Source organism: Hemibagrus wyckioides, linkage group LG16 (genome assembly GCF_019097595.1).
Source record: "Hemibagrus wyckioides isolate EC202008001 linkage group LG16, SWU_Hwy_1.0, whole genome shotgun sequence".
Classification (NCBI taxonomy): Eukaryota; Metazoa; Chordata; class Actinopteri; order Siluriformes; family Bagridae; genus Hemibagrus; species Hemibagrus wyckioides.
Genome location: NC_080725.1, coordinates 1,258,443 through 1,284,282, shown reverse-complemented (window position 1 = coordinate 1,284,282; position 25,840 = coordinate 1,258,443). Strand labels below are relative to the sequence as shown.

The following is a 25,840-nucleotide window of genomic DNA, read 5'->3' as shown; positions in this document are numbered from 1 at the left end:
GAACTTTTTCAGCTATTTGTGCTACAGTAGCTCTTCTGTGGGATTGGACCACACAAGCTAGCCTTTGCTTTCCATATCAGTGAGCTTTGGGTGGCCATGAGACTGTCACCAGTTGAACGACTGTTCTTCCTTTTTTGGGTCGGCTCTGACCACACCTGGAACACTACACAAGACCTGCTGTTTTAGAGAAGCTCTGACTGAGTCATCTAGCCATCATAATTTTGGTCCTAGGCAAAGTCGCACAAATCCTTACACTAATCCCCTTTTTCCTGCTTCCACAATATTCAGATAAAGAACTGACAGTTCACTTGCTGCCTAATATATCCCACCCCTTTACAGGTGTCACTGTAATGATATAATCAATCAATCTTATTCACTTCACTTGTCAATGCTATTAATGTTATGAGAGAGAGAGAGAGAGAGAGAGAGAGAGAGAGAGAGATTATGAGGGAAAGAAAGAGATATGGTTTTGTGTGAGATAGACAGCATGATACAGCAAGTGATACAAATAAGGAGTGTGGAAAAAAAAGTAGGAAAGATAGATAAAAGATAAAGAGAGATTAGGGAACAGATAAGGAAAGAGTGAAAGGAACAGTGAAGAAGAAAGGGTAAAAGAGAGGGGAGGAAGGGTGAAAAAGAGAAATAGAAGACTAGACAGAGAGATATACTGTAAATAAAGTATACATGAAAGGGGAGGGGCGCAGGAGTGAGAGATAGGAGGGAGGGAGAGAGAGAGAGAGAGAGAGAGAGAGAGAGAGAGCAATTACACTATATGCCCTCAGGTGCATTCTGGGCATTAGCTGGTGTTTAACCTTACAACAACACTGTGGCTATGAATAGACTGAAACACACATAATCATGTGGCCTTTTTTGATGACCATATAACCGAATTTGCCTGGAAAATCCAATTTCTCTGTCATGGATGTTGATGTAAAAGAAGTGTTTAGAGTATGTCATCATTTGGCTTCTGGCAGTATTTTTTTTGTTCTGAGGGCAATAGAGAAAGGCACACTTGCAGAACTCATTAAAGCAAAGCCACCGTGGCACTAATTGTGCTAATGGATGGGAGCTCAACATGAACTGTGTGATCTCCAATAAATATCTCCATCACTGTGTGTGTGTGTGTGTGTGTGTGTGTGTGAGTGACAAAAAGGCAACCGGAGTGAAGTGAAGAAGGGAGACAGTGAAAGAGTGAGCAAATGAAAAACGGGGGGGGCAGGAGGAAAGAGACAGACAGAGGAGAGAGGAATGAGAGAGAGGAGGATATTAGGATGCAGACTGAACCGGCTGATGGTGCTTGACAATGATATGGCAGGCAGGGTGACTGCAGGGGTTTGGATCTCAGACGGAGTGTGTCAAAGCAAAGAGAAATGCCGTGTGTCCCAGAGTGTGTATCAGCAGAGACAAAGCCTCCTGCTGTGGCATGAGGATGACACACACCTTTCACTAGTTACACTGCAACGCAGGCAAACTGCTTAAATTGTGTTTGGCCTTATGTTTAGGGACTCACAGATGCAATCAAACCCAGGGAAAAATTAAAGAATGAACACAAGCAGACAGAAACTAAATATGGCCAAATACAGGAATCCCAAATATACACTGAACTTGGTGTCTGCTGCACTGTGCACTATGTGCCATTAAACCCATATCTCTATGTTAGTAACCCTGTTCGGATCAATTAGAAATTCTAATCAGTACATCTGCTGGCTGCAATTATAATTCCATCTAAATTCCACAAACATTGAACCACTTATGGAGAGATCGGACCAGCGAAAGAAGACTTTGGTATGTGCTGTTATTGGACAATAACCAACTAGGGTGGCAATACATACCAAAACCCATTCTGGATTTTTTTCCTATCACTGCATGCCATGTTATGATTTACACTGATCAGCCATAACAGTATGACCACCTGCATAACATTGTGTTGGTCCCCCTTTTGCTAGTTAGACCCGTCCAGGCATGGACTCCACTAGATCCCTGAAGGTGGGCTGTGGGATCTGGCACCAAGATGTTAGCAGCAGATCCTTTAAGTCCTGTAAGTTGTGAGGTGGGGCCTCCATGGATCAGACTTGTTTGTCCAGAACATCCCACAAATTGAGATCTGGGGAATTTGGAGGCCAAGTCAACACCTCAAACTGGTTGCTGTGTTCATCACACCATTCCTGAACCATTTTTGATTTGTGGTCCAGCTATGATGCTCACATGCACTTTTGCCAGTGCACAGGGGTCAGCATGGGTACCCTGACTGGTCCGCTATGTGGCCCCATACACAAGAAACTGTGATGCACTGTGTATTCTGACCCCTTTCTATCAGAACCAGCATTAACTTCTTCAGCAGTTTGATCAACAGTAGTTTGTCTGTTGGATCGGATCACACGGGCCAGCCTTCTCTCCCCACGTCCATCAATGAGCCTTGACCGCCCATGACCCTGTCACCGGTTCACCACTGTTCCTTCCTTGGACCACTGCAGACCGGGAACACCCCACAAGAGCTGCAGTTTTGGAGATGCTCTGATCCAGTGGTCTAGCCATCACAATTTGGCCCTTTTGGTCAAACTCTCTCAAATCCTTACGCTTGTCCATTTTTCCTGCTTCTAACACAACAACTTTGAGGACTTGCTGTCTAATATATCCCACCCACTAACAGGTGCCATGATGAGGAGTTATTCTAACACTTTCATTTGCTCTGGAACAGGTTTTCATTAAGGATATTTATTTTATTTTTCTATTTAAATATGTGTATTTCTATTTCTTATCCTATTATTTACTGTCTGTGTGTTGTTGTTGTCTCTGTGCACTGGAGCTTGTGACACTAAAACAAATCCCTTGTATGCACAAATACACTTGGCAATAAAGCTTTCTGATTCTCTTTCTGATATATCTCTGCACTTCATGTCATTCAGCTTTCCTATAACACTGACTAGTGCCCCAGTTACAGAAAAAAATACCACACACTGCATGATGCCACCACCATGCTTCAGCATTGGGATCATAAGAAGTGCCTGGCCAAACAGATCAATCTTCAGTGTCTGAGAGTCAATAAGGTGTATTTTTTGCAAATTCTAACCCTGCTTTCATGTGTCTTGCAGTAAGGAGAAGTTTTCATCTGACCACTCTGACATAAAGCCCAGATTTGTGGAGCGGTGCAGTAATGGTTGATCTTCTGAAAATTTCTCCCAACGCAACACATGACCTCTGGAGCTCAATCAGAGTGACCAATGGGTTCTTGGATACTTTTCTTACCAAAGTCATTTTCTTCAGATTGCTCAGATTGTTCGGTCAGTCAGCCAGCTCTAGTGTCCTGTTTGTTCTAAACTTCTTCCACTTTAATAATTATTGACACCACTGTACACTTGGGAACCTTCAATACAGCAAAATGTATTTTTTGTAACCTTCCCAACATCTATGCCTCGACATGGTGTTCTGTAGGCAGTTTGTGTGACCTCATGGCTTGGTCATCTTACACAGGCAGGTGTGCCTTTCCAAATCATGTCCAGTCGATTGAATTTGCCACCTAAGACCTCCAATCGAAGTGTGGAAACATCTCAAAGATAATCCGGAGAAATAGGATGCACATTTTAAGCGTCGTAGCAAAGCAGATTTATGAATACTTATGTCAGTGTGACATTTCAGGGTTTTTTTCCCTTTTAATACATTTGCAAATCTGTTTTTCCGCTCTATGCATAATTTAAAGCATTTAGCATAAAGCTGCAACATTACAAAATGAAGAGGTCTGAATACATGTTAAATGCAATGTAACTAAATTTAAAAATACCTTAATACCTGAGGAGTTCATGCAGGCATTCTTTAGAAAGAAATGTTTAACATAAACACTTAATAACTGCCTGAACAACTGCCCTCAGGCCTTCGTTATAAGTTTGGAGTCTTCTTTTTCTTTTTCTCTTTTTTTTTTCAATAGATATACATTGAAAGAGACTGCCTCCGGGTATCGATCACACACTCATACAAAGGTGCTAGATAGAGAATGGGTGGAAGAACACTAAAATATTCACATGGCTACAAATTACGCTGTACTCTACGTGATGACATTTCCTAATTTCTGGAGCATGTTTACCTTCTTCCAAAGTGCGTGCAGTGATGGATTCACTATCCGCTCCCTGGAACTCGTTGAAGAAAGGGCGAACCTTTATCTCATAGACCACACCCTTTTTGAGTTCATGTAAAGTGACGTCACGCTCTGACGAAGACTTTAGGTCCTGGATCTGCCAGGCTCCTGGAGAGGGTAGGCCTGAGGTTTGCCTGTACAGAACACGGTACCCTTGGATGAACTGGGAAGGTTTCTCAACCTAGAGAAGAAATGTGAACAAAAAAGAAACAAATGTGAGTACCATTTTAACCAGAGCAAAGCTGTCTGGGGTGGGGCAGGATTAACAACCTCCACACTCACGCTGATTGTTTTCAGATAACGAGTTGGGGGGGGGGGAGCTGTGAAGGCAATCATGACAAATGAACTGCAGTAGTTCTGTCAAACCTCCACAAAGCAAGTGCATTAAACACAATGAGATGGTCCCATCGAAAAAACCCCACGTGAGTATGGATAGGTGCAGTGGAATTCATTCTGTTAAGGGAGGGAACATAACTCACCATAATGGCTTGTTAACAGGGGTAGAACCAAGTGCAAGCTTTTACAGCTGAAATAAAGTAGCTGTTTACCGTCAGCTCAGGTCCAAATAAATCAGCATGGTATGTTCATTCCCCACATGGAACTGTGTGTGTGTGTTCTCATGTGTGTGTGTGTGTGTGTGTGTGAGCATTTCATTACTGAAATGTGTACAAGATCTAAAAGCCTCACTTAGTGCAGATACCCATCCTAATAAACAACAGCACACATTGATCTGCCCTTTAGGAGGAGGGCAGTAAAGCAGGGTTTGCCTCAAAGGACTAAGAGAGGTATGTAAGAGAAGCAGGAACAAGATCGGGAGAAGCAATAAAAAAGTATATAGTGTCATTCCAGGGGTGTGTTATGTAAGAATAAATGAGCAATATGCCATTAGCAAGGCTGAAACTTTTCACGCGTCGACTTTCAGCTGCCTCGATCATTAGCTGCTTAATGTACTGTTGATGGATTTTGATGGTTTGCAAACATTCCAAGTGACAAATGCTTCTAAATAATGTTTTAGTCATTCGTGGCACAATAACAGCTCATGAAAGTTTGCGCTGCAGTTTTTGTCATCAGCAAATCAAGCGTGGGAGAAAAAATGCATCACGACATTATTTTAAATGGGTATCAGGGGACGGGAAAAACAATCAATTGTTAGATGCATCATCTTCAGAAATGAATAACACTTTTTTGTTTTTCATGCAACCGAGCAGGCGTACTGGAAAGCAACTCGTAATGTGGGATACAGAACTCAACAATCAAGAGGCATCAGGATGCATAAAAGGACTGTTCTTGATCTGTATCTTGGAAATCGAATCGGATCGTGTGATTTCCACACCCTAATCAATAACACCTTGCTTATATGGATAGAGAGAGAACTGTCACATCATTTGTGTTTTTAGTTGTATAATTTTAGCAGCAGGTTCCAATAATGGCACTCATCAGTCACCCGGCAGACAAATAAGCAAAACTCTGTACAAGCAAGTAACAGTATTAAATCGCCATTTAGCCAATATACCAGAGTAGCATATGGTGTGTGTGTGTGTGTGTGTGTGTGTATCAGCATGGTTTAATATCTTAGTGGGGACCAAATGTCCTCAGAATGACAGAAGTGTCTGACAGCTTTCACAGTTTTTGGAAAACATTATGGTCCTCTCTGGGATAGTAAATCAGTGTGTGTGTGTGTGTGTCCATGTGTAACAAGGCAGCTCGAACACTTTGCCAAGCAAAAGCAGAGTGAGCAGCAGATAAAAAGCTGACCGCATGCAGCTTCCAGAAAGCAGGAGTTCAGCTTGCAGAGCTAACAGTGATCTATTTGTTATACTGAAAACCATTTGTCCAAATTCAAACATCACCCTAAATTGTCTGGGATTAGTGAAACACCAGCTGTCCCGGCTCTCTCTGTCCACCTGCTTTGATTTTATTTTCTCAAACCGCCAACTGAGCACAAACCTAGAAAAGTGTGTGTCAAAATTTAAATAAACCCTACTGTGCAAGTCATATGTTTTGGCTTTTCTGGAAGTTAACCAATAAACCACATAGAACTAAAACATTTCATTTACTAGTAATTAAATTCTTACTCTTAAATCAGACATATGGAGACAGACTACATTTTTTCGCTGGTCATGCTTATGGAAGGAAAGCTTAACACACTCAAAGGAAAGTGCTCAAAGAAAATCTGCCCTCTTCCACATACATGAGATCTCAGAAACCCACAACAGAGACTTTAGTATTTTGTTTAACATTGAAACAAACACATGGGTTGATGAAGCTGAAGTACTATGTATAGTTTATTAATGTTAACTAAGGCAGTAAATAATAGCAGTTAATCATAATATAAAACATGTTTGGGTCATCAGATAAATCTATATGCACTATACAGTCAAGAGTATATAGAAACCCTTCCATCACATCCATGTGCTTGCTGAACATCTTATTCCAGACTGAACCAACTTTACTGTTATAATAACCTCCACATTTCTGGAAAAGGCTTTTAACTAGATTTTGAAGAATTTCTACTCATTCAGTCATGAGAGCATTAGTGAGCTTGGCCAGTGATTTTGGGTGAGGAGGTCTGAGGTGCAGTTGGTTTTTCATTTCATCCCAAAGGTGTTCACTGAGGTTGAGGTCAAGGCTCTGTGCAGACCTCAGGAGACTACAGGAGACTGCCCACTCCAACAGTGGAAATCCAGGACTTTCTGAACTTCACTGTTTGTAAAGGAGGACTGTCATGATGGAACAAAGTTTGGGCCTCTTAGTTCCAGTGAAGGGAAACTTTAATTTTACAGCATACGAAGACATTCCATACAATTATGAGCTTCGAACTTTGTGGCAACAGTTTAGGCGAGAACCACATATGGGTCTGATTGTCAGAAAATGTTGGCTATGTAGTGTATGTCTATCTCTAAATTATATTCACAGCAACAGATAAGCATGCCTACTGATCAAACGGTCAAACCTAACCTGTGTCTATACTCACTGGTCAATATCTCAAGTACAGCTACCATACATATCAATTTAGTATATCCTTCTTTATATGTGTGTGTATATATATATATATATATATATATATATATATATATATATATATATATATATATATATATATACACTATATTGCCAAAAGTATTCGCTCACCTGCCTTGACTCGCATATGAACTTAAGTGACATCCCATTCCTAATCCATAGGGTTCAATATGACGTCGGTCCACCCTTTGCAGCTATAACAGCTTCAACTCTTTTGGGAAGGCTGTCCACAAGGTTTAGGAGTGTGTTTATGGGAATTTTTGACCATTCTTCCAGAAGCACATTTGTGAGGTCACACACTGATGTTGGACGAGAAGGCCTGGCTCTCAGTCTCCGCTCTAATTCATCCCAAAGGTGTTCTATCGGGTTGAGGTCAGGACTCTGTGCAGGCCAGTCAAGTTCATCCACACCAGACTCTGTCATCCATGTCTTTATGGACCTTGCTTTGGTCACTGGTGCACAGTCATGTTGGAAGAGGAAGGGGTCAGCTCCAAACTGTTCCCACAAAGTTGGGAGCATGGAATTGTCCAAAATGTCTTGGTATGCTGAAGCATTCAGAGTTCCTTTCACTGGAACTAAGGGGCCAAGCCCAGCTCCTGAAAAACAACCCCACACCATAATCCCCCCTCCACCAAACTTTACACTTGGCACAATGCAGTCAGACAAGTACCGTTCTCCTGGCAACCACCAAACCCAGACTCCATCAGATTGCCAGATGGAGAAGCGCGATTCGTCACTCCAGAGAACGCGTCTCCACTGCTCTAGAGTCCAGTGGCGGCGTGCTTTACACCACTGCATCCGACGCTTTGCATTGCACTTGGTGATGTATGGCTTGGATGCAGCTGCTCGGCCATGGAAACCCATTCCATGAAGCTCTCTGTGCACTGTTCTTGAGCTAATCTGAAGGCCACATGAAGTTTGGAGGTCTGTAGCGATTGACTCTGCAGAAAGTTGGCGACCTCTTCGCACTATGCGCCTCAGCATCCGCTGACCCCGCTCCGTCAGTTTACGTGGCCTACCACTTCGTGGCTGAGTTGCTGTCGTTCCCAAACACTTCCACGTTCTTATAATACAGCTGACAGTTGACTGTGGAATATTTAGGAGCGAGGAAATTTCACGACTGGATTTGTTGCACAGGTGGCATCCTATCACAGTTCCACGCTGGAATTCACTGAGCTCCTGAGAGCGACCCATTCTTTCACAAATGTTTGTAAAAACAGTCTGCATGCCTAGGTGCTTGATTTTATACACCTGTGGCCATGGAAGTGATTGGAACACCTGATTCTGATTATTTGGATGGGTGAGCGAATACTTTTGGCAATATAGTGTATATATATATATATATATATATTTATTTATATATATTTATATATATACCCATCAGGCACAACATTAACGACCACCTGCCTAATGTTATGTTGGTCCCCCTTTTGCTGCCAAAACAGCCCTGACCCATTATGCACTGTGTATTCTGACACCTTTCTATCAGAACCAGCATTAACTTTTTCAGCAATTTGAGCAACAGTAGCTCGTCTGTTGTATATATATATGTGTGTGTGTGTGTTTGTGTGTGTGTAAACTCACCGCCCACGTCACCCTCACAGAGGTGGAGCTGAGCACTATGGGGTTGTGCATGGTGACGATGACATCACCCAGCTCTTTCTGCACTTGACGGTGATCAACACCCTGCACAGCTGGACTGATATCTGACACACACACACACACACAAAAAAAAATATGGGCAGCAATGAGCATTCAATAGGAACACAGTATATACAGTCTGTTATTAATATTATAGTGTAATTGTGAAACAGTAAATGTATTAGAAAATTAAATCAATACACTGTAGCAGTAGCAGTTAGTTAAGGTCATGGAATTAAAGCATATGTATATCCCCATGGCAGTTGGGTAGAGTGTATGTTACCCTGGGTGCGGACAGGCTCGGACATGGCACTCGGGTCTCCCACCCCCTGCGCGTTCACCGCTCTGATGATGAAGACATAGACGGTGTTTGGTCGGAGCTCTCTGACAGTGTACTGCGTGTCCTTCACGTGATCGGCTACAGTCTGCCAGCTGTTACTCACCAGCTGGCTGCAAACAGAGACGAGACGCAATAAACTCACTGCTTGGAAAAAACAGCACACACGCGTCTCACATGGCTGCCCGAGGCAGATGCGCTGGGGTTTTATGCTGATATTATTGTGGGCAGTATGCCTGTTTCTACCAGCTTGCTATAGATGAGTGTAAGCTAGCGATGCAGCAGCTCAACTGTGGAGAATTCGTTTTTTCAACAGCTTGGTTGTAGTGAAAATAAGATTCTCTGAACTAATATTAGCTCATGCAATCAGTCAAGGCTGCTTCAGCTAGCAACAGGCTGCATTCATGAGGACATTTTGGTATCCATCAAAGACACATGGCGATGTGTACAAACGTCATCCTTTGTCAAGTTGTTGGCAGATTGTGTAATAAAGAAACTATGAAGCAGCCAGTGGATGACAGTCCAGGGTGGGGATTAAGTCATTCATATTTATGTTAATTATGACTGAGACTGTCAACTCACATCAATAGACTCCAGTCTGAGATTGAGCTTGGGCTATGCATTGAGTTTCACATCTTTGTCTCCTGAAAGGTTCATGGTTCACCAGTTTCTTCTCACCTCTCAAAAACACACTAGTAGGTGTATTGGCTTCTCTAAAGTACCCATAGATGTGAGTGTGTCTGTGTACGATACCCTGGTCCAATCCCTGGATGTCTACTCAGCTCACACCCAGTCTACAAGTGATCAGATTTGGATCCACTGTGACCCTGAACATTCCTGAAGGTGAACGAATGAAAGAAGAAAATTAAACGACCTGAATGTGTGAATGTTATAATATTATGTATAGTAATGTAAAAAGAACGGAAAACACACCTTAAGCAAATAAGCACTATATATAAATGTGCATGTATATAGCAGTCCAACACATTCCTTAATGGATGAAAGATCTGTGAAAGCGTTTAAATCTGCACAGAAGGCACCTAAATTACCACCTAAACACTGTACATGCCTGTGTAAATGTCTTGTCCTCAATGATGTATTATAATATTACAGGGGCCGGCATCTTGAACAAGTGGAATTATGTTTTTTATTTAATTACTTTATCATTCCACATAAGACTAATTGCAAGAAGCTAACATAGGCTAAAAGTTATTTGAAAAACAAACTAGCTCCAAGTTTACATTTCTGACATTTAGCAGACATCTTTATACAGAGTGACTTACATCATTCAACTGAGCAACTGAGGGTTAAAGGAATTGTTCAAAGGTGGTCCAGGGATTTGAACTCACACCCCTCTGAGCAGTCCAACACCTTAACCGCTGAGCTTCCAGTTAAATGTAAATGTATAAGTATGTACTATCCGTAGTATTTATGTAAAACTAAGAGCATCTCTCTAATGGCACTTGAAGCAAGTAGATGAAGATTTGTGCTTGTTTATTCATTCATTCATCTTAAGTGACCACTTTATACTGGCCAAGGTTGAGGTGCAGCTGGACTGCTGGATGCAGCACCAGTCCTTTGCAGGGCACAATTCACAAATTTATTTTATGAATTTATGTATGACAAATAAATTTAAGTTTATTTGTCATACACTACTCACAAAAAGTTAAGGATATTTGGCTTTTGGGTGAAATTTATGGAAAATGTAAAAAGTTTACGCTACAGTGATATTATATCATGAAAGTAGGGCATTTAAGTAGAAGCATGCAGTGGTGGATTCCTCATCTGAAACAATTTATTGAAAAAACAGTGGTGGGTATACCACAACAAAAAATCTCAATGTCTCAATAATCTGTCATGTGCCCTTGACCATCAATTACAGCTTGACCACGACGTCTCATGCTGTTCACGAGTCGACTTATTGTCTGCTGAGGCATGGCATTCCACTCTTCTTGAAGGGCGGCCCTCAGGTCATTGAGGTTCTGGGGTGCAGGGTTACGAGCCTCTACACGGCGACTCGGCTGATCCCATAGGTTTTCTATGGGATTCAGGTCTGGAGAAAGTGCAGGCCACTCCATTTGAGGTACCCCAGCCTCCAGGAGCCGTTCCCTAATGATGCGACCTCGATGAGTTGGAGCATTGTCGTTCATGAAGATGAAATTAGGCCTGTGTTGTTCATGCAGGGGCACAATGACTGGATTAATGATGTTATTCAGGTAGTATTGGCTTGTCACTGTACCATTCACAAGATGTAGGGCAGTTCTGTATTGAGTGGACACACCTGCCCAGACTGTAACACCACCACAACAGTGGCTGATGCATAGCGCTCTCCTTGACGTCTCCAACATCGTTGGGTCCATCATTTCTGCTCAACGTGAATCAACTTTCATCAGAGAACAGCACTGAGGCCCACCGGTCCCTCGTCCAGCGTAAATGCTCCCTGGCCCGATGCCTGTGCCTGGGGGTGTGGTCAGGTGCCCTTGCAGGTCATCTAGCACGCAGACCACGCTGATGTAAACGGTTTCGGATGGTCTGACGTGACACTTGGGTTCCTCTCACCTCCCTTAAATGTGCCTGGAGTTGAGTGGCATTCATCATCCGGTTCCGCAGGGCACTGTTCACAATGAAGCGGTCATCAACGTGGGATGTGGTCAAAGGATGTCCACTTCTATGTCTTTCTGTGACTCTTCCAGTCTCTCTGTATCTCTGTCCCAACCTGCTGATGACACTCTGTGACACTCTAAGCTCAGTGGCCACTTCCCTCTGAGAACATCCTGTTTGAAGCCTCACAATGGTGAGGTTCTGTTGATCAGTTGTTAGGTGTGGTCTTGGTCTCATGATGTCAAAATGTGAACAGCATGATGAAGAGGACTGTTTAAATACCAATTCTAATTGAACCAGAAAATTTATTGGTCGATTCATGGATCAAACACCAGTTGTGAATTTTGCCGTTAAGCACCTTGTTAGAGAACAGCAAGTTATGCAAATTTCACCCGAAAGCCAAATATCCTTATCTTTTTGTGAGTAGTGTATGTACAGATGTTAGTGACAGCTTGTACAATGAGATGCTTTGGGAGGCTCAGGCAAACTACAGCAATAATTTAAGCAAAAAACCTAAAGCAAAAATAAAACACATAAGAGCAGTAATATTATATCCAGTATATGGATGTGTGCATATCTCTATCTATCTATCTATCTATCTATCTATCTATCTATCTATCTATCTATCTATCTATCTATCTATCTATCTATCTATCTATCTATCTATCTATCTGTCTGTCTGTCTGTCTGTCTGTCTGTACATACGTATACTGTATATATAACATGTGCAAGGAAGGTGCAAGACAAGGTCAAGTTAAAGAAATAAATATAAAACATTAAATATGTTTTGCTTGAATTTGTTGGAAAAGTTGGAAAGTTGGAAAAGTGCAGTTTGGAGTTTCTAAACTGCACTAAACTGTTGAATCAAATTGTCTATCTATTGCCCTAAAAACAGAGTTTCTAACTAGAAGGCAGTATCACCTTCCATTCCCCAAAACTAAGCCCTTTTCATGACCTAGAAACACTTACAATTAAACTTCACTCCACCGCACAAGCCTCAGGCAGCTGAGTATTGACTAAACACAACGAGCCAAATCACACACTGGGCACCGATGCTCAAGCATGGCACAGCCCCAGCGCTTTCCTCACAGATAAGCCACTAAATCCATCACCGCTGGCGCTCGCTGAGGGCGACCCTGGTGCCCGGTTAACCGACCACATCTGTGCTGTGAGCGTGAAGGGCACTGGGTACAGAGTACCAGGACCCGATTCAGCCGATTCACACATACCCGAAGGCCTCTATGACATAGGCAGACATGAGGGAAGTGTCATCGGGTCCAGGACGCCACGACAGAGACACACTGCTCTTGGTGACATCGGTAACCTCCGGCTTGGAAGGTGGCCCCGGGAGAGCAGTGGCGTTGTGGGATACGGGGTCTGTGAGCTCGGCAGATTCTGACAGGAAAAGAAGGAGGGCAGAATTAAAAGGTAAGAAGAGACAATGATGGAATATTCTAGCAAAAGGCTTCTGCCGAATCGAGATAAGAACCTCTGACGTCTAAGAAGGCGCTCCATGATGTCTCCCCGCTTGAGCTGGTGGCCAAGCAGGTGTACAGACCTGAGTCCGAGAGCTGGAGAAGAACACCAGCAGACTAGTTAGAGAGCTGTACATACACAACATTTATACACAATGCAGGATCTAGACATTTCCATACAACCAGGCCTTGATTTCTGAAGATTTCGTGAATGATGAAATGAAAATAACACTGCATATCTGTGTTGCCATCACCGTTGGATTTAAGTATTTTTTATCAATCTTTATATGTCTGTTAACTCTATTTTAAATTCCATCCATTATCTTTACACAGCAAATCACACTGTATTAAGTGGACTTCATGTACAACTGGCTATAATCAGTGCACACTAATTCTGACAAAATGAACATTTGTCTTTGGTAGAATTGGTATAATATTTAATGCACAAAATGGCAAAGAAACATCAGCGAGATCAAGGGACTTTCTTTACAGATGAAAAAGCAGGTAAGATCACTAGCATGAACTAACTGATAAATGTCTAGCGTTAAAAAAGCACTGCATTTGAGTTTCTGATATTCTCGTCTTATTATTTCATTCATTACATTCTCCCTGAATGGCTTGCATTTTAATTTTTGTAATCACCGTCCATGATATATTTTAGCTCTGCTTCAACTCTACATAAAGAGAGTGATGCAGCAGTGCTTTAGTCCTTCAGTCTTTAGTCTGTCGCAGCTCTCTCTTCCACTTCATCCCTACACTCTTCTCAAACCGATCAGCTTTTGAGGGCTTGAAGAACTCTGTATATAAATTTTAAACAGCCTTATTTCATTCCAGCGCTTTTTAATTATTGTAATCAACTGCTGTATGTTCCCGACTGCACGGATATTGCCGTGAAAAAATGCATTAACCTCTGATGGCTTCCATGAAGGAGCATCTAGAAAAAGAGCGAGTGACACCATGTGACTTGCTAAAGTGCTGACATTAATTTTGTTAATAAATTTCATTTAGAACTCCGCACCAGTACGGTTACAGCCCATACAGCTACACTGATGCAGCGACACACAGTTTCAATTAGCGCTCATTTCCCTAACAATAGCACAGAGTAAGAGCTTTTTTGTTGTCCTTCTGTCTTTTTTATTATTTTATCTCTTTTTTCCTATACGTCTCTCTTTCCCTTATCCACTCTCCTCAGAGTGCCACAAGCTAGCGTCTTTCTTCTCCATGTTTGCCTCGGTTCCATTAAGCTGATTCAGAGACAAGTGATTTAAGTAAAATTGACATTCAAAGGGAGATAAGCATTCAGGTAAGAGCTGTGTGGGCATTTCATATTCGCTTCAGTGTTGCGCGTGTGTGTGTGTGTGTGTGCCTTTAATCTGCCATAAAGAGCTGTCCTTGAGGAAGAGCCCAGATTCTGTCAAAGCTGAGCTTAAGATGTCTCCAGCATTTAGCAATTTATTAGAAAATCAATACACTTTATTCATCTTTAAACTGAATGCACTTGTCCATCTAAATCATGCCTGTCTGACATCACTGTGAGAGAACTATCCCTCCATCCCTGCTCTTCCCCCACCTTCTGTATACTACGCTATGACGAGGCACTCTTTATCCCCTCATTTCCTCACTTTCACCCCATAATTGCTTCATAAGAAGCAAAATGCAACCTAAGCACATAAAAACGGACGATAGTCGATGATGCAATGGTTTGACATGCTAGGTGTCTATGTAGCAGCGTTAATGTAGCGCATATAAATACAGCATGACTTTATAGGAATGATGTAATGACTGTGTCTACACACAGCGTGATTTTATAACAGTGATTCAGTGGTTGTGTAAAACATTGTGACTTAAAGCAATAATACAATTACTTCATGTGTCTCTCCAATCATTTCGGCCACATGACTTTTCTGTTGCTGTTGCCATATTTGAGACTGAGCTCATTGTTCAATTCAGTTTATTTTTGTACAGCACTTTGAAACAACGGACAAAGCAGATTCACAAGAAATATATAAACAGGGGAAAAAATGATAAAGTTTAAAGTTAAATTAGTATTTATCTCGAACATTTATTCCTAATGAGCAAGCCTGGGGTGACGTTGGTGAGGAAAAACTCCATGAGATGATATAAGGAAGGAACCTTGAGAGGAACCAGGCTCAGAAGGGAACCTCATCCTCATCATCAATTCCACAAGAATTTTTTAGTGTATTTTGAGCCTGTAGTGCTGTAGTTTACATTCTGTCTTATGTTCATTAAATTATTTCCCTTTTACTGGGAAATACTGTTTTGCATTGTTTATGGTCCAGAAATAAAAAAGATTTTTTTCAAAGCATCAAATGGAATCAGACTGAAAACCAGTATCATGAATTGAATCGTTACACACCTAGTAACCACTCACCTTAGTTTGGAAGAGAATAAAATCATTAATGTTTCCATCTGCACTGAATGTAGCATTGGTAATTTAATTGTCTGCACTTTTTATTCATTATAATACTGTACTATTACACAGTGTATACACCGATCCAGCATAACCCTTTCTGCTGCCAAAACAGCCCTGACCCGTCCTGCACTGTGTATTCTGACCCCTTTCTATCAGAACCAGCATTAACACCTTCAGCAATTTGAGCAACAGTAGCTCGTCTGTTGGATCGGATCACACGGTCCAGCCTTCTCTCCCCACGTGCATCAATGAGCCTTGACCGCCCATGACCCTGTCACCAGTTCACCACTGTTCCTTCCTTGGACCACTTTTGATAGATACTGACCACTGCAGACCGGGAACACCCCACAAGAGCTGCAGTTTTGGAGATGCTCTGATCCAGTGGTCTAGCCATCACAATTTGGTCCTTCATCAAACTCTCTCAAATCCTTACACTTGTCCATTTTTCCTGCTTCTAACATCAACTTTGAGGACAAAATGTTGACTTGCTGCCTAATATATCCCACCCACTAACAGGTGCCATGATGAGGATTATTCAATTCACCTCTCACTGCTCACAGTATTATACCTGATCTGTGTACATTTACCTATATTTCCTATACAGTTAATCTTACTTAAGATTCTTACATTTTTCTTTATATTCTTATGTTTATATTTGTATTGTTGTGCACCAATACACCAAGGCAAATTCCTTGTACGTGTAAAACCCACGGTGTAGATTCTGATTCAGTTCACTCTACAGTTACCTGGCTAGAATGTTGATAACAAAAGATGAACATGGAGAATATTTGTAGCTTTGCATCTCAAACACACGAAGGTCGAAAACTTTCCTTTTATGAGGCAAGTCAAACGTGACACTAGCAACAAGGCAGCATGACAGGGAACATCTGCTGCACTGCTGCGTGCTGAACATGTTTTCTACTATCTGGAGTGAAGTGTATCAGTATGTAAGCAGAAGATTATCCGAGTACAAGCGCAAGTGAATATTCTTAATACAGCACAGATACAATAACAATGGAGTCAGTTCCACCAAATTATTTTATTGGCGGAAGTCTGATATAAAATGAGTCAGTTGAAGATAACACCTTCAAATGCTTATGAACAAAGCAGAAATGGATTTTATATCACCATTTACTTTGAAAAGAAAAACTAACCATTATATGAACATATTGCCCCTAGTGAGCTAGGTAAAAACAAATACTTATAAAAAACTAAAGCTCTGAGTGTCCACTTTAATACAAGCCTTTAAACACCACTGTGGATTGCGACTGCTGAACCCCAAAATTCCATTTTTTTGTCCTTTGGTTGAAAGTGTTAAAAATGGCCGTGATAAAGTAAATTGCAATACACAGTATAAAATGTGTCTTTTTAGCAAATACTAATCACAAAACACACACACCTTTACATTTTGGATCTGCAGACTGCCCGCCTCCAGCAGGGACATTCGAGGTTCTTTAGCCAGCAGGCTCTCTCCGTCCTTCAGCCAAGTGACCGTAGGCTCAGGCTCTCCAGACGCCCTACAGCCCAGAACCGCCAGGGTGCCCACTGCCACTGTCTGATTTGTTGGCCCGTGCTGGATAATGGGTGGTGGGCGGTCTTTAAGAGCTGTTGAGTAGAAAGTAAACACGAAGACTAAATGCATAGCAATTTCCTTCAGAGCTTCTCCTGACCTTGCAGGAGAGCAAGCACTTACCGGCAACATTTTGTGCCTCTCAATGATGGATGTGTTCTGAAATTTAGCACCTGTTCTTGCGGTCAGTCAGAAAAAAAGAGAGACACCTTTGATTGTGTGAGTTTTTAGCATGCCATCACCGGCGTGGATTAAAAATGGCTTGCCTGAGAGGCTAATTAAAGTCCTTTTTCGCTGCACCTTTCAACACTTTCACACCCACCTCCTCTCCATCCTTCGTCTAAATTAGGTGTTTGCTGTATATTTATTAAGAAGGAGGGTTTGACACAGATCATTTTTATATCTTTGTAAATCTTACAACCTAAGCACTACCATTCTCCATATATTTTTGTAGCCTGACATTAATCATATGCATTACAATGATATACAGGTTCACTGAGCCCCAAGAAAGCTTTACATCACATGGACCAAAACCTCATGACTCCAGTTCTTTTCAGTTCAATCTCTAGCCACTGCATCTGTAGCATATGCGTTATACCCCAGACAAAAATGGCAATATTTCTCTTTCATTAATAAGTTAATGAATTAATAATCATTATGATCACATGGTATGTAAAGATCTCTGTTGGGTCGTTTCGACCGGACCGTGCAACTACGTTTCTACAATTTATGACCATAAATTCTCAACAAAAAACAAAAAACAAAAAAAAACAGGCCCTTGCCTGAAAGGAGACATTATACAGATTTAGAGCTTAACTGAAGATTGATGGTTAGTGCTGAAGAAAGAATTCCTGGAAACGTTCACACAAATATGAGAAGCTCTGTCAGTTATGGCAAGCAGCACCACATGAAGAAAAATCAGGTTCTGGACAAAACTGTTCAATGATTAATAACGTACAATTTTTGCCAAAACAATGTAAAAATGTTTTCCTCACTATGAGTGTGTTTCCTCGTTTTAACATATAGTATAGTACATTTATTTACACAAGAGGATCTACAGTGCAGAACAAAGAATTGGATCTCCATCATGGCAATCTGATCTCTTCTTCCTTTGCCTCTCTTGCTCTTTCCTGCTCTGCTTCCCTTCTCTCCCTCCTTTCTTCCCTGACCTCTCTCACTTCGCTCATCCTTTTCCTCTCAATTGATATGCACGGCAACCCAGCAGTCGCTGCTTCGAGGGTAACACGCTCTTTCTGCAGAGAGGGCCTTGAGCAGATGTTAATTCAATAATGTCTGCGTGAGCAGGCCAAGACAAAATGGAAAGGAAGCAGAATACGGCTCCCAACTGGCGGCGCCACAGCACTTAAGATAATGATACTCTTTGAGAGAAGAAGTGGGTGTAAATGTGTGTCTCTCCATCAGCAGCCCCAGTGTTACACTTTATGGGCTTCGCTCGCTTTTTCAGGCCATCCAAAGTCTTTTTCTCCTTCAAGCCAGAAGAAAGGGTTGATGAGGATTTGTTAAGGATTTCTTCTGAAGTCGTTCAGGAGCCGCACCACAAAGTGGAATACTGTCTAAAACCGCCGCGTCTAGAACGAACTTCATTTTGCTATATGCCCACAATATTGTACTCAAAGTAAAACACAGGAATAAAAGGAAAATGTGGATCTTGCATTTATTCATTTTCATGAGGCAAAAATATACCTAACAGGTGCACAGCCGAAATGTGTGTATGCGTACACCGCAGAGTGTGTGTTGAAATCTTTCGGCAGTATCCAAATGTCGCCTGCTAGATATTACTGACACATTACTGCCTTTATTGCGTCTGTTCTGTTCTACAGCATGGATTTAACTTCAAGGATGATTGATGAGAGAGAACATTACATTACAGGTCTGCACTGTGGAAAGGATTCTAGGAACTTCTGAAAAACATGTAAAGTCATGGAGCAACTGTGTTCAGTTTGGATTGAAAATTCAACACACTCACCATCAGACACCTCCAGCTGGGCCTTCGCCAGGATGCTGCCAGCCACTGTGAGAGCCTGGCAGATGTAGTAGCCTGCATCTGATCGCTGGACCGAAGCGATGTTCAGATCTCCATTCTGAGCCACTGAAAAGCGACTTCCTGCCTGTGCAGGTTGATTTGGAAAAAGCAGGTCCTGAGGAAAGTAGAAAAATCAGAAATCTGAGATCTGAAATTGTAGCAGCGTAAAAAAATATATGGATTGCTACGACAACCTGGACTGAACAAAACAATTATATTAATTTTCAATCGCTAGACTGTTTAACATACCTCTTTCCCTAGAACTGACCATCCTGGAGGCCACACATTCCTTAAAACTGACCAGCTCACAGGCCACACCTCCCTCCATAGAACTGATCAGTTTACAGGCCACACCTCTTTCCCTAGAACTGATCTGTTTACAGGCCACACCTCTTTCCCTAGAACTGATCAGTTTACAGGCCACACCTCTTTCCCTAGAACTGATCAGTTTACAGGCCTCAACTCCTTCCATAGAACTGATCAGTTTACAGGCCACACCTCTTTCCCTTTGATTGACCATCCTAGAGGCCACACCTTCTTCCCTAGGCCAGACCAGTTCACAGGGCACATCTTCTTACATAGAACTGACCAATTTATAGGCCACACCACATTCTGTAGAACTGACAGGCTTAGAGGTCATACAGTGAACAGGTTTAGTGGCCAAGCCCTTATTACTAGGTCTGGTTGGTATGTAGGCCATACCTCTTTACTGGATCTAACAGGCTTACCAGATACGCCTCCTTTTCCGATACTAACAGTCCTGGAGATCAGACTGTCTGGTAGATTTACCGGCCATCTGCTCCAAGTATATAACTGATGCTAACATAGTTTAACATCCATGGCTTCACTGGTTTAACATGCTGGTGGTTATTTGTTATTTACATTAAAACTACAAGTGAAAGTGTTAAACCAGTTAAAAATCCATTTTTTCTACTCTCTGGTGTTTAAAGGTGTTGCAGTTGTTGCGCATACAGATGCACAGAGGCCTACAGTGTGTTCATGACTTCACACAGAGGCTGGTCTGTAATTAACGTTTGAACTGAGTGGTGTTCAGCTGCCCGCCATGCCCTTGGGCACAAGCCAGCGTTCTGAGCCAGACTTCACCACCCACTCAGAGCCTTGAGATCTCTTATCTCCCCTTGCTTCTAATGAGATTTTCCTTCATTCAAAGTCCTCAAATCTACCCAAGTGACGAGTGAGGAAGGGCATTAGCCAGATTCAATTAGCCCTAATGACTCGAATTCAGTAAATTAATAAGTTTTGAGATGACAAACGACTCCCCCTGAGTTAAGCGAGGGACGACTGATGACCACTTCATTACTCTGAAGGTAAGATCTGACCATTCATTCAGCCAATTAATTGCTTAATTGAGCAAAATGCTTTGTTTCCATCCCCCAAAATAATCAAAGTAAGACCACTGCCAGCTAATTCGATTCACCCGAGTCAAATATATCTCAGCCTTGTCAGTGAGCGCAGAATTGCAGATCGTGGCATAAACACCCATGCACAAACACATAAATCTTACATGAATATGCAAAAGCTGTGGAGAACACTGACCTTGCTCCCCTCTCTCTGCCAGAACACAGCAGGCTGCGGGTTTCCCTTGGCCTCGCATGGGAAGGTAGCAGTGCGTCCTTGCATCACAATCTGGTCCCGAGGCCTCACAACAAACTGGGGTGCCTCTGAGGTGAAAGGTCAGATGGGTATCATTGCAAACACGAAGACACAGCTGGTTACATTTTCACTGAAAGGAACGCAAGAGCATAGGTGTGGTCATGTTTAATGCAAAAGCTGAGGTGTTGGGAAGCATGCGTTCCTAATTAACATGCAGTGTACATCGGATTGAAAGGTGCAAAACACGGTGTGTTTACTAATGCCTCCTGGGGTGAGGTGGAAAGTTCACGAAAAAGATGGCTGAATTTCACACGATCTGTAACACTAGGTTTCATGTACATTTCTCTTTAACTGTATTTTCCCTACTCTACTTTTAGGAATCAAACACATTTGAGAGGAAATTTGTCCAAGAGCCATGCGCTAGATTAGATCACAAGGTAATCAGCCTGAAATAGGTTATCAATCTTGTGAAGTAAAGAGTGGAATATTAGGCAAATGCATGCTGTTAGTAGCATGGTATGGGTGGGTACTTACCAGGATGAGCTGGTGAATGAGCAATGAGGGCAGAAGGGGTGAGTGGATGAAGGGGTGACATTCACAACAACAGACACAGGTACAACAACCAGAGAGGGGAAAAAAACACATTCAGACGTCGGGTACACGAATAAATTTAGGACAAAAACACTGAGAGTCCACTGGGTGACTGATGAAATGGATCTTAAATCTCACGGATTCTGAAGGGAGCTTAATAATGCAGCAGGCTGCCCTTAATGCAACATCCAGGAGATTTCCAAAATGGAAGCTGTGGCTAGACGGCTACAAAAATTACTGGAGCCCAAATCTCAAATGCCGTATCAATGCGTCACATCTCGCTATTTTTTCCCCTGCACCACACCTCACCCGGCGTCTTTCGGTGGGCCAGAAATGTAGTACTGTATACTGCTTTTGCAACAGACTGGAGTGTGAGACCAGGCTTTAAACTGTCATTAAGTTCCTCATTTCTTGAACTTAGCGGGAGGTCAGTTCCAGGCGTCTGTGCCCAGCTCGGGGTTTACATGTATGTTTTTGTATCACAGGACTCCCACTGGTCAGGAAATGACACACACAGAGGGAGACGGTCCTGACAGGCTCGGATCCAGCAGAGAGGCCCGTAAACAGTGCTGCCTCCTCCTTGGTGAGGCTTTGGTAATACTACGCTGAAAAAGTGGGTTAGAAAGCCTGCTGTTGGTAGAATAACAGCTTTTGGACAAAACCACGTATTTTTAAACTGGACAGATTTGTGAACACTTTTCCAATTTTAAAGTTGTGCAGGTCTACTAATGTATACGGTACTGCCCACCTGTTCATTCATGCAATTATTCAATTAGCCGGTCACTGATTGGTGAACCATTGGAGCTTCAGATTCCTGTTCTTAGTTGACAGAAGTGTAACCCGATGTGGTCTTCTGCTGTCATAGCTCATCTGCCTCAAGGGTAGATGTGTTGTCTATTCTGAGATGCTTTTCTGCTCACCACACGTAAGTAGTGGTTATAGACTTCCTGTTATCTCCAACCAGTCTGGCCATTCTTCTTTGACCTCTGTAATCAGCAAGATGTTTCTACCACCAGAACTGCAACACTCTGGATGCTTTTTTGTTTTTTGTTTTTGTCTTTCTCACACTATATTGTGCTAACTTTATTGACCATACGTTGGGTATGAAAATCCTAGCAGTCCAGAAGGTATTTAAAATTGATTTTTTCACTCACAAGATACAACAGCAGCAATGCCAAATTGCAGAACAGACCTTGTACAGTTCTTCAAAGTAAGCTACATCATTCAAGTTCATAAACGATATCAACCACATGTCCTGAGTAAGCAAGCGGAATATCTTTCGAAACAGCACACTCACCTTCTCAAATCAGGGAACTATTGTTTTTTATTTAATCAGATTTCATTAGTTTTAAGGTTTCTTACAGTCTACAAAGTTTAGTTTTGCTGTGAGACAAAACCAAGGTCCTTTACTCAGCATGTTATAATAGTGTTTGCACTTTTACTTCTGGGACCATTTCCATTTCATAACAGTAAATTACGACCTAAAAAACATTACAGACCGCCCAGTGAACAGTGTGTGTTCTGAGTGGGCTATAAGGTGCTCTACAAATAAAAACATACTTCTTTTTATGGATTTCAAGTAATAATATTCACTAATAATCATCTTAAAGTGTACTATTCAGTATTTAATTCCTAACAGGAAACACATATGGATGAAATCATGAGAGCGAGAAGTGTCAATTAAAATGTTCCCCCAAAAAGATCCGATGAAAACAACTCTGCGAAATTCTTTTAAAAACTAACACTGAATTTAATAATGACATCTCATCAGTGGAAATAATTAGCTGGTTGACATAAATTACAACAAATGTGTTTTCTGTCTCCTGGTGCACTCTCGTCTTCAGTAATGTGTGAGCACTCCAGGACTGCACTTATTGCCTACTCCTCGTCTCGTCTCTATAATGGCAATAAATTCAGCAAGCCTGATATTTAATTAGTTTTGTAAGACATTATATTGATTCTGTTAATTATAGGATCTTCAGTGCGTAATGATGCATCAACTGTCTGATTCTAATTTATTAGCATCCACTGAGTTGCTTAAGGTTTTTTTTGTTTTGTTTGCGGATAAAATAATTTAGAATGTACGTAGAGTACATACACCGGATGTATTCTATGAATTGAATTACTCCACTTTAGAATTTGTAAGACCTTAAAGTGAAATTGAGTTGGAAAATGGCATTTAGGCCTTGCATCTGTAATAATTGTAGGTCTCGAGAGATGGTAATGTAATGTAATATTGGATTAAAGTGAGTTAGATTTTGAATATCACATGCCGTGTTTGCAGGGCATAATTAAAAATGTCTCAATGTTAAAAACGCTGGAATTACATCAGGGTGGTGAATCAGTTCTCATACTTTCCAAAAACGTGCAACTTAACGGATCGGCAAAGTGCCACTAAGTGTAAATGAGTGTGTGAATACGGTGCCCTCTGATCCAAGGTGTGTTCCCAATCCCAGCGTTCCTGGGATAGGGTTCGGATCTATACTGTAATAGTTGTATAAGACAATTTAATTACATGCAGTTATGAAGACCGTATGAAGGTCACTCACCCCTGACGGTGAGCGTAGCCGATGCTTCCACTTTGCCCACTCTGTTTTCCGCGACGCACGTGAAGCTTCCCTGGTCCCCAGAAGACACTTTCTTAATCCTCAAGACAAAGTCGTCCTTTTCGTATTTCATCTCGTACCTGTGCGGAACAATGCAGACAGCCTTCAAACACGTTTATGTGCTCAAAGTTAACCGCTCTCATGTTAAAGCGCAGCGGGAGCTCAGTGTGGAGAGGAAAAACAGCGATTAGCAAGAGACAGTTTTAGAGAAAAAAAGTAAACAAAGAATAATGGGCTGGTGAAGCACTTTTGGGGGGAACAAAAGGCCTTTTTTTCGCAGCCCTTGAGAGAGTCCATACTGAAGATGATTTGGTAAAGTGGAGAAAAAGGGTGTCAATTATGCAAGCATCAAAGCCACGGTGAAATGAAAGGTGCTTTCAGTCGGAACCCTCACTGTTCTGCTATTTCAATATTTATGAAGAGTAACCCACTGTGTTTGGCGTGTGTGTGTGTGTGTGTGTGTGTTCATCCAGAGAAAAGAAGATCTTCTCCTAAGGATTTGGTGTATCTAGGACAAATTTCTAAATGTTTCATTGATAAACAACCATACAGTAAATATATCAAAGCATAACCAATACTGTACTCAGTGAGTCCAATTAATAAGAGGACAGTGTTTACCACCTCCTTCACCCTTTCCTATAACACATCAACCAGAGCATTGATTTTAGTAACACTGAGACTTTCATCTGCTTTCACTGATCATATTTTGAGAGGAGGGAAGTTTGAGAAAAGTTTGAAAAACATGATGAACTGCTAAAATTGCTCTAACTGTGAATGAATGTGTGTTCATGTTGCCCACTGATGGACTGCCATCCCATTCAGCATGGATATTTCCACCTCATGGCTCAGTGTTGCTGCAGCAACCTGACCAGGAAAAAACGGATAGATCAAAACCATGTGAGGAAATGTCGCAAAAGTGAACAAGGCTGCTCATCACTTCTTCTTTTTTTAAACCCATCTGTGTCTACATGAAGAAAAGATGAGCAAATTAACAAGGTCCTCAGTAGTGAGTGCAACATGTGGTGTGTTTAGAAAAGCCTGAGACGTTTGAGGCACACTGTGGGAGTATCCTGATAATGGTTTCCAGTTGGCATGAGTCTAGCAGAGATTCGAGTAATGTCACGTATTCGACCTATATAGGTGTCTCCCTGGAGAGGAACTGTGGGTAAAGGAGTGGAGGAGAGCGTGGAGAGGTGCATGGGGTCTCCGACTAGACTCTTATTTAGTGGCTAGAGAACTAAACAGAGGCCAAGAGCCACACAGGAGACTACCACATACACGACTCAGCACTTCACACCACTCTCACACCTTTAGCAGCTGCCACATCACTGCACACACATACACACACACACACACACACACACACACACACACACACACACACACATACACACACACACACACACACACACACATACACACACATACAACACACACACACACACACACACATACACACACGTTATTTGTTGTTTTCCAGAAATATAAATTGTATATAATAATAGAAATAAAAAATAAGCTTAAAATAAGTAGATAATAAGTAGATAATTTAGTGGATAGAGAAATAAAAAAAATATAATAATAATAATAATAATAATAATAATAATTGCCAAACCATTAACATACTCACACACTACAGACAATTTAGAGATGCCAGTCAACCTACAACACATGTTTTTGGGCTGAGGGAAGAAACCGGAGCACCTAGAAGAATCCCCTAAATCACAGACAGAGAACATGCAAACTCCTCACACAGGGAATCGAACCCCCAACCCCT

The 25,840-nt window shown here is 41.8% G+C and overlaps 1 protein-coding gene across 4 annotated transcripts in view; it reads right to left on the bottom strand.

Moving 5' to 3' along the window:
* LOC131367296 (roundabout homolog 2-like) overlaps positions 1–25,840 on the bottom strand; it is a 134,784-nt gene that overhangs the window by 25,498 nt on the left and 83,446 nt on the right. For all 4 annotated transcript variants that reach the window (XM_058412628.1, XM_058412629.1, XM_058412630.1 and 1 more), the window contains exons 6-14: positions 24,007–24,143; positions 20,810–20,934; positions 19,196–19,367; positions 17,038–17,243; positions 13,219–13,300; positions 12,959–13,124; positions 9,075–9,241; positions 8,735–8,856; positions 4,079–4,310 (exon numbers count right to left, since the gene is read on the bottom strand). In XM_058412628.1, the coding sequence (XP_058268611.1) occupies positions 4,079–4,310; positions 8,735–8,856; positions 9,075–9,241; positions 12,959–13,124; positions 13,219–13,300; positions 17,038–17,243; positions 19,196–19,367; positions 20,810–20,934; positions 24,007–24,143 (1,409 nt within the window). The remainder of the gene's footprint in view (positions 1–4,078; positions 4,311–8,734; positions 8,857–9,074; positions 9,242–12,958; positions 13,125–13,218; positions 13,301–17,037; positions 17,244–19,195; positions 19,368–20,809; positions 20,935–24,006; positions 24,144–25,840) is intronic.